At 45.1% G+C, this 10147-nt stretch overlaps 1 protein-coding gene across 1 annotated transcript in view; it reads left to right on the top strand.

Annotated features, from left to right (window-relative positions):
* Positions 1-754: 754 nt before the first annotated feature.
* The window catches only part of CERKL (CERK like autophagy regulator), a 38257-nt gene continuing 28864 nt past the window's right edge, over positions 755-10147 (top strand). Inside the window, exon 1 of the mRNA XM_083409600.1 lies at positions 755-1296. Coding sequence (XP_083265726.1) covers positions 987-1296 — 310 coding nt within the window. The 5' untranslated portion in view covers positions 755-986. The remainder of the gene's footprint in view (positions 1297-10147) is intronic.

Genomic DNA, 10147 nt, shown 5'->3' with positions numbered 1-10147 from the left:
TCTGCGCAGCTGTCCTCAATTCAAAAGCCTTTCCCCCAAAGACTTCACTTTCCCTGGGAACATAAGACTTTTGTAATTGTGGTTGTAGAAATTCTCTGCAAACATTTCTGGGTGTGGGTGTCATCTTACTCCCAAACAAGTTAATGAATAGAAAACTCTCTCCAATAACTTCTGCAGGGAAACAAAGAGGATGCATCAGCAGAAATGGTTGGGGAAGGGCATCGGTTTTATTCTTTTGAGCAAGTGGTTTATAAATTAATCCATCAAACCAATGGTTCCCAAACTTTTTTTGACTACAACTCCTATCATCTCCTAGCTAGCAGGATCATCAGTCAAAGGATGATGGAAACTGTAGTCCAGAAACAGCTGGAGACCCAAGTTTGGGAAGCTCTGAAGCAGCCTTTCTCAACCTGTGGGTCCCCAGATGTTGTTGAACTACAACTCTCATCACCCCTAGCTAGTAAGGCCAGAGCTCAGGGATGATGGGGGTTGTAGTCCAACAACATCTGGGGACCCACAGGTTGAGAACCGCTGCGTGAAGTAAACCAACAGGCAGTCTGGTGATTGCACAACACCTCTGTCCTCCCCACCCCTTTCCCTCTGAGGCAACTGAGCCGCGCTCCTCCGTGCGGAGGAATTCAAAAGAACCATCCCTCTCAGTCTCGCGGCTCTTTCCCCGCCTTTCAGAAAAAGTTTCCCTCCTCCTCCTCATCCTCCTTGTGGCCCACCCCGTGACCAGGGCGGGGCGGGAAACAGGCTTAAAAGTTGGTCGTGAGGGAGGCGGGGAGATGGCAGAGGTCGCGCGCCTAAGCTCAAAGCCGAATGCGCGCGCGTGCTCCCCCTCCCCCTCCCTCCTCCAGCTGGACCCGGGACAAGGGGGAGGAGAGCGGCTCGCTGCCTTGGTAGCGGCGGCGACGCGCTGAGGCGCCTTTCCTGCCCCCTTTCTCCTTCCTAGCTGGAGGAGCCTGCCTGCCTGCCTGCCTGCCATGCACCGCCCCGGGAGGAGGATAGCCTGGGCCGCCGAGAGCCCGGAGGACCCTTTCCGGGTGGCGGCGACAGCAGCAGCAGCGGGCGCTGGGTGGAAGGGAAGCGACGGCGCCCCCTCCTCCCGCTCCTCTTCCTCGACGGAGGAGGAGGGAGCAAAGGGGGCGCCCCCGGTGCGGGAGGCGGAGGCGGGGGAAGAAGAGGAGCAGCCCCTCCTGAGGGGGATTTTCGGCGTCGGCAAGAGGAGCTGCGACGTGGTGCTCAGCGCGCGGAGGCTCAGCTGGAGCCCCATCCAGCCCGAGAGGCCCGTAGGTGAGAGCGAGCCAGTGTGAGGAACAACAGCAAACGCTGCTTGGGTTTTTCTTCTGCTCCGTGCAGAGCTTCCTCTGCTGAATGCGGCGGGGTTTACCGCCGCGTAAGCGGAGCTACAGCCCGAGCATAGCAGGAAGGGCTGCTGAGTTCACAACGGGTCTCGAACCCGCTTCGGCAGCGCGTGCAGCGCAGCCTCAGTTCCTTTCGTGCCCTCACATTCCGCCGCCTCCATCCCGCCCCCTCTCCGCTCCACTCAAAGACACAGGTGGGCAGGGAGGGCGTGACGTCAGAGGGTAGCCTGCCTCTCTTAGCGAAAGAAAAGTTTTGTTAACTTTGGGACTGGCGTGCAACCGATGGGTGGGTTACTAGCATAGGAGCCACCTCCTAGGGGCTGCTGTTCCTTTGCCCCCCCCCCCCAAACAACATATTTGAGCCCCATCCCGGAAAGTTGATTGGCATTGCCATTCAAATTGGGTGTGTACACCGCGTCATGTGATCGATTATGTGGGACAGGGCTTACCTGCCCCCTCTCAATATTTTATTCAAGTTGGCACCCTTGATAGAAGGGGCTGGTATTCCTTCGTGCGCCTCCCCCGTTAAATATTTTTGGGGGGCCAGCCCCCCCCCCAGTTGATGGGCATTGCCATTCAAATACTATGCGTGAACCACATCATGGGATCGGTTTTGCAAGGCAGGGCTGCCTCCTCCACCAATATTTTAGTGAAGTTGACATCTCCGGTTACCTGAGAAACAAATGATACTCTTGAGTGCTGGATCATGGGCATCTGAAATGAGGAAGAATCTGCGGTCTCTCAAGCTGACGTCAGGATGGATCATTCTGGCAGGGAATAGCTACAGGAAAGAGTTTGGTTCTTTCCTAATGAGCATTGGAATGCATAAAAGAGAGGGTAATGTTTTTAGGCACTGACTGCAAGAGGCCAAACAGAAAGTTGGGGGCTGCCCAATAGCCATGGAAACATGGAATGGGTTGTGCTTGTGCACCCAGTCTCTCACATTTTTGATGCATGCACACTTTAACAGTCATCACTCTCCCACACAAAGAATCCCTGTAACTTTGTTTTGTTAAGACTGCTGGGGTTTGTGACTTTGGGAGGGGTCTCCTAACAACTCTCAACAAACTACAGTTTCCAGGATTCTTTGGTGGAAGCCATGACTGTGAAAAGTGTCACAAGATTGGAATGTATGGTACGATTGGAAGTAATATTTTAACACTAATGGTTCCAAATGGCTACTGATATTCTTTGGAATCCCACACACAGTCTTGCAGTCCTCAGAATGAATAAAGGTGCAAAAATATAAACAAGCCCCATTTTGCATGGCCAACTGAATGCACAGGGTGACGAGATGGCATCCTTCCTGTGCATGAATATTGGGAAATTAGTTAAATGTTCATGAAATTTCCAACTCTGGTTGCATACTTAGGAGAGTAAGGAAGAGGCATGAGTGTGGTTGCTGATACTGTTTGCAGAGCAAGCACTACAAGGAAGTGATAGTCGTGAGTTGATTAGTCAGCCAATAAAGGAACTGGTATGTAAAACTCAGCAAAGTCCTACATAGGAAAGCAAGTAAAGATGATGACATAATGGCAGCCACATACCTAAAAGAAATAAAATATGAAAGTCTAACATACTGGTTGCTCACAACACAACAGTTTGAAAGGGAATCCTAATATTCATTGTATGTGACAAGGGCTCAATGGTCCATGTATGTTTTGGCTGCTGGGCTTAGATACATGCCCAATGCTTTTTATTTTGCATTCAGTTCAAAGCATTTGTAGATGAGTTGGTGACCTGGTTGTTGTGCGGGAGACAGTGCTGTGTCCCCTGTCTTTCTAATTGCACAACATCTATAGCCATCATTGGGTTTCCTCTTCTCACCTCCTCCCAACCTAGGCATTAGTTTGCCCAGTGATATGGGAAGGTTTTTCTAATGTTGCAAAATCAATTTGGATCTGCTTTATGATGTTCATGTTTCTTATATTTAGTAAACAAACAAAAAAAGGATGTCATGCTCATTTTACATTGTGTGTGTGCGCGTGTGTGCGCGCTTATAAATACCCCAAACCCGAAAGTTTTTTTAAGTGAAATATTTGATTAGGAAAAAGAAACAATGCATTATAAGAGTGGATTCTTACAGTGTACAGTTGTAAGAGCTTGTTATGATACTACAACAAAGTAGCCTTCTCTGGACACATTAACTCTGTTCAGCTTTAAAGGGTGGGGAATCTATGGCCCTCCAAAAGTTTTTGGACTCCTGACTCCCCCCAGCCAGACTCAGCATCACCAATAGTCAGAAGTGTTGGGAGATGGAATACAATATCTGCAAGGTTACAGGTTGGTTGCAAGTTTATCCATTTGGGGCAAGGTACTCAAGTGGGTAATAGCTACCCACGTCCAAACATCTTTGTGTGATGGAGATTAAGGGTTATAAACCCATTTCTTTCAGGATTCCTACTTAGTTTTGGGACTGAAACTGCTTTGCTTATTCTGGTTGATGGCCCGTTGCTGGAAGACAGACATGTGCAGTTAACCTTCATTGATTTTATTGGACTTTTTGGTGGCTTTCACAACCATGGAATCCTTCTTAAGGACCTCGGGCTTTTAGTGGGAAACCCTATGATTCTAATATATCCATGAAGTGATTGGGATAGGTTAATAGATTTGAAGTCCGCTGTTACCAATACAGTGCTAGATGTCACCCACACTGCTGCCTTTCAGCTAATCACTGTTATTGGTTCCAGTGAGCTACCTGGTCCATTTCAAGGTTTTGGTATTAATTTATAATGGTTTGGGAGCCGGATATTTGCTTGAACAGCCCCTCAGCTGACCCAGTATTTAAGATTTTTGGGCGGGGGAAACCTCATATTTCATTGTGTGAGGAAATGGGACAGAGTCTTCCCTGTTGTGGCACCCAAACTGTGGAACTCACTTCCCTTGGAAGTGTGTTTGTCCCCTTCACTTTTGATATTCAAGTGTCAATTAAAAACACATCTGTTTGCGCAAACCTTTGGAGGATGAATCTATTTTAGTACAAACAGCATGAAGCATTTTTGTAATTTACATAGATTTTATTTTTAGAAAACCAATGTATGTTTTTTTATGAGGTGGGTAAAGGTAACGGTAAAGGGACCCCCGACAGTTAAGTCCAGTCACAAACGACTCTGGGGTTGTGGCACTCATCTGCTTTACAGGCCGGGGGAGCCAGCATTTGTCCACTTCACAGACAGTTTATCTGGGTCATGTGGCCAGCATGACTAAGCTGCTTCCGGTGCAACAGAACACTGACTCCAGAGCAGCACACAGAAACACCATTTACCTTCCCTCCGGAGTGGTACCTATTAATCTACTTGCACTTTTTGATGGGCTTTCGAACTGCTAGGTTGGCAGGAGCTGGAACTGAGCAACGGGAGCTCACCTCATTGCAGTGATTCGAACCGCCAACCTTTTGATCGGTGAGCCCAAGGCACAGTGATTTAAACCACAACGACACCCACATCCTTATGAGGTGCTTAGATACTGTCATTTTAATGTAACACTGTCCCAATGTTCAAAATTCCCTGGGTTCCAAGGCACATTTTGTGACTTTGGGTGGTTTACTTGTGACCAATTTGAGATGTCTTGTTGCCAGGTTTCATGACTGACATCTCCATCTGGCTGGCTGGCTGGAAATGGTAGTTACTCAAACGACACCTGAAATAATTGAAGGGAATTAAAATAGCAGCAAAAAAAAAAAAAAAAAAAAAGGGAGGGGAGGAAAAACACAATATACTTTTTGAATTTTATTCTGCTGTACACAATTTATTTTCAGCTTTGTAATCTTGTTGGTTTTTTTTTAATTTTTATGGCACCTAGACACTCCATTGTGGCGACTGATTTGTAAGGTGCCATTTGGTGAATAGTTTATATAGCTGAGTTTCTAACACTGCACTGTCCTGAGCTCAGAATAGCATTGAGGTGGGAGGGGGGGAGGAGTTAGGATTGCTCTGTAACTCACTGCATTTTTATTACATTTTACTCTTTATGAAGTCACCTTGAATACAGTTTGCAGAAATGCAGATTTCCAAGTTTTAAGAATAAATAGGTGCAACTCTCCCAGGTTGGTTAAATTGTAGCAAGCATTATTTTCATGGTTATTTTCTGCCCCCACAGCTTGAACACATGAGACAGAATTGAAGGGATATCAAAATTGTAGTGCATTTTAGAATCTTCCACTTAATTATACCCTTAACTTGTCTGTGTTTCTTGCATAGTGGTGTCCTATTAAGAAAAAAGTACTGAGGTGTGAAAGAATTTTACTGTATGTTGAAAAACTCTAAAGCAGTAGCAAAATGACTGTTCGTTATCTTGGCTTGCTGCTTTGTTCACCTTAGCAAAGTCCTTTGTGCTTGCATTATTTTGTGATGTTCTATTTTTGTTGATAGTGGAACTTAATCGTTACCTTTATATTGCATTTACAGATCAAATCTGAATAGCTGTGAATTCTGAGCAGTATGTGCTTGCATGCCTTAATAGCCTGCTATAATCTTTATGTAGCTTCTCCTTGTTGACGGGGGGGGGGGGGAATCTGGCACTAATTTCTGCTGGTTATGAATTCTTATCGGAACATTCTGTTGAAACATAATGTGTTGTACATTTGATACATACATTACCATTCTGCCATAAGGGCCTGCTATTATTTTAGACACCAACTGATTTTATGATAGTATTGGATTTCTTTCACATATGCTTATGTTTTTGTCCAGATGAACTCAAAGAACATCTGTTACTCTTGTGGTGGTATCTGCTGTTTCCTTTTAGAATTTGACCTTTTGGTTAATTGCAGCTACAATTCTCTAGTTTTTCAGCATTGTGTGACTTAAACAAAAAAAAATATTTTTTAGTACTAATCAGCTAACTGTAGGAAGATAGTTGAATTCTGTCTCCCTTTGTCATATCTACATATTAGACCCAATTGTTAAATGGGCATGGTTATTTTGTTGCTATTGGGCAGAGCAATTGTAATAGGAGACCACAGTTGCTCAGAGCTTCTGCCACATTTGAAGATCCATTAGCTCCAGCTGGTCTGAGTGCAAGGGACTGGGGGGGGGGGGCATTGTGTGTTTTGTGCACGTGCAGTTTTGGTTACGCTAACTCCCAGCTGGTCAGCAAAGCTACGTCTCCTGCAAACAGACTGACATGGGATCCGGGGATCCTTGTCTGACACTGCTCTGCCTCTGCATTGTGAAGCCTTATTCTGGCTACTGCCAGCAGGAACACCATCCAATGTAGCTTCACAACAGTCTACTCTTTCCGTGGGCACGATGGGGACTTCCTGGTGTCAGAACTTGCTCACTGCCAATTCCAAACCTCCCCTGGTACTGCAGAATTAAGATCGCTCCCTTATTCCCTTAATATTTTTAAAGTTATCTGAACTGTGGAAGCTTTATTGTTTATTTGTTTTGTTTTTCATTTGCGTGAGTTGCCTGCCATTCCCCAGCCTGTCCTATGGGTTTTTCAAAGGAGCAGCCATCTAAAGTAACAACTTTCACAAGTTGCAGTTGGGTTAGACTCTATTCCAGTGCCACATATTCATTCAGAATAAATTATTCTGTATGAGTGCAATGCTTCGGTGAAAGCAAGGGTGAAGCAGGGATACTACGGCAGCTTTCATTGCACATCATACTAGTATTTGATGCATTTGGGGTGAAGTCGTGGGAGGGACGCAGGTGGCGCTGTGGGTTAAACCACAGAGCCAAGGACTTGCCGATCAGAAGGTTGGCGGTTCGAATCCCCGCAATGGGGTGAGCTCCCGTTGCTTGGTCCCTGCTCCTGCCAACCTAGCAGTTCAAAAGCACCTCAAAGTGCAAGTAGATAAATAGGTACCAGTCTGGCGGGAAGGTAAACGGCGTTTCCGTGTGCTGCTCTGGTTTGCCAGAAGTGGCTTAGTCATGCTGGCCACATGACCCAGAAGCTGTAGGCTAGCTCCCTCGGCTAGTAAAGCGAGATGAGCGCCACAACCCCAGAGTCGGTCACGACTGGACCTAATGGTCAGGGGTCCCTTTACCTTGGGAGAAACAGACTTCTGGAAGGAATATGCAGTGTTGTTTGGCAATGGCACCATAAAGTATAATAACAGGCAGAGCTAATTTCAGCACATGTTGTTGTTGTTGTTGGTTAATCCATGCCTCCAAGTTGCATGGCTAGAATTGCCATCGTAGGTCTGCTGATTTCTGGTGGAAAGTTACTGTTGCACGGCACAGTCCCATGTGCGTAAGTTTTTACCTGCTAATGATCCAAAGCACTTGAAAAGAGCAAAATGGGGTTTTTGGGACAGTTACCTTGTTTTTATACCCTTTTATTACCTGTCAGTGTGCTGGGTAACTTTCAGATAAAGGCAATGGTTGTTTGCATAGAACACTGAATAAGTTGCAAACACTTCTAAAAATTTACTATTGTCAATGTAAAGCTTGAAATTTTTGCTCAGGCGTTTGCTAGGCATGAAGGCTGGAGCCTGTTGTGCTTACTGGCTGTTAACATAGGGCCATATTCAACTTATCCAAAGTAGACACATTGAAATTAACATCCCTAATATCTATCTATTTCATTGGGTCTACTCTGAGTAGGAATACAACCCATAGTGAACAATGGTGGCTTTTTGCATTTCTTTTTAAAATGTAATACTTAAAAATGTGCGGGACGCGGGTGGCGCTGTGGGTAAAACCTCAGCGCCTAGGACTTGCCGATCACATGGTAGGCGGTTCAAATCCCCACGGCGGGGTGCGTTCCCGTCGTTCGGTCCCAGCGCCTGCCAACCTAGCAGTTCGAAAGCAAGTAGATAAATAGGGACCGCTTACCAGCGGCAAGGTAAACGGCGTTTCCGTGTGCTGCGCTGGCTCGCCAGATGCAGCTTGTCACGCTGGCTACGTGACCCGGAAGTGTCTGCAGACAGCGCTGGCTCCTGGCCTCTAGAGTGAGATGAGCGCACAATCCTAGAGTCTGTCAAGACTGGCCCGTACAGGCAGGGGTACCTTTACCTTTACCTTTACTTAAAAATGTAACACACCAGGCTCTGAGATTGTGAAGCGTGGATAAGAAATATATTAATTAAATAATATTTAATTGTATAAACTAATGCTTCTTGAAATGTTGAAAATAGCATGTTTGCACTCTTGTTTGGAACTCTGCAAGATTGCAAGTATCAGTTGAGAATTTAGTTTTCTTTGGGGGCTTTTAGTTCTCTGGTTAGACTAGGAAGCATTCCCTCGATAAGTAAACGTCTAATGATCTGATTTTGTATGCATTGAACATTTAATTTTTTATTGCATTAATAAATTAATATAGTTCAACAAAACATAACATAGTGGGCAATATATTTACAAAGAAAAGAAACTGATTTAAAAATAGATGCAGGTATTTACTTGCTTTATGACAAGAAGGTTAGAGCAGAAACTGATCAGTGCAGCTTTTAAATGACAGAGCTGTATACGGTGTACAGCTAACTTGCCATGTTCTAATTGATTTGAGTTAAGACCGCATATCTTCCCTGTAAATTGACCTAATAGCAGGGTATAGGAAAGTATGCTTAGGCAGGTTCTGCAAACCTTTCAATCTCTGAAGCAACAGATGTTACGATCGACATAGTAGTGTGTATCTTGGAAACAGAGAGAGTGTTAGAGAAACAAAAAAACCTGAGCCAATGACATACTTTCTGATACCAGGAATAAATTTGTGTCATTGGCTATGATGTGATGTAGTTATAGAGATTGTGTGTGTGTGTGTGTGTGTGTGTGAGAGAGAGAGAGAGAGAGAGAGAGAGAGGATTATATAAGAAATATTAAAGTGATAGTGAAATATAACTGAAGTGTAATAACAAATTCATGTCCTGAGCTTGTCCCCCCCCCCCCCGATTTTGAAATAGCCCTATTGGTCATCCTGATCTCTCTACATAGATGCACAACTGCTAAGTGGCCAGTACCAGGCCCCTCTTATCAATCAACAACAATTTGGGTTGGGTAGCTGTGATATAATAGTGGGGGTGCATAAGCTGGTCCCTTGTGTTTCCTCCCCCCCTCCACAAGCCAACCTAATGTCATAATTGGGATGATTCTAGTGAATGAGGACTTGGTGGAGCCCCCTACCTCACAGTCCCCTGCTGCAATATAGTAATTAACCGAAGTCTCTTCTGTCCCTCTTGGTCAACAACAGAAGGGTGCTTGTGCTCCCCACCTGGCTGGACCACAGCTTGATAGTTGGCACCCTTAGTCTGTGGTCCATAAGATTTCCTCATCACACTTCAAGCAGGGGCAGGATGTAAAGGTGCCCATGGCTGTCTAATGCCTGGGGGGGGGGGGAAGGGATTTTAGCTCTACAATGCCAGGACAAGGGTGGGAGGGAAGGGGGATGTTATTATCATGAGTTGTTGTGTATTTATAGGAATCGGATTCCTAACCAAAATTTCTGTACGACACTGTCTCTTTTGTGCCCACTGCTTAGTACAGTTCTTGATGCATATGTGGTCTTTGTTTGTTTGTTTGTTTGTTTGTTTGGATATAGTTGGTAGGAATAAGATGAGCTAGAAGTAAGACTACAGTTGCAGAGAATGGTAGGATTAAGAATTATGGTTACCATGGATAAAGGCTGCAGAGTAATAATGAAATCTACATACAGGATTAGCTTTTCTCCTTATGCAGCTGACAAGTACATTACAAAGAAGAACACAGGCAATGCTTTTCCAGACTCGTCCTAAGTCAGCACTGTATGGTTTTGTGTTCTGCATTGACTGATTGTGTTGCGTTGATGCACTTTCACTTGTGTGCAACATCTTGTATTATCAGGAATGTGAGGTTTTTATA

The sequence above is a fragment of the Podarcis tiliguerta genome, assembly GCF_965153285.1.
Source record: "Podarcis tiliguerta genome assembly, chromosome: 1".
Lineage (NCBI taxonomy): Eukaryota > Metazoa > Chordata > Lepidosauria > Squamata > Lacertidae > Podarcis > Podarcis tiliguerta.
The sequence above is the reverse complement of the archived record's forward strand: the minus strand, read 5'-3'. Positions and strand labels throughout refer to the sequence as shown.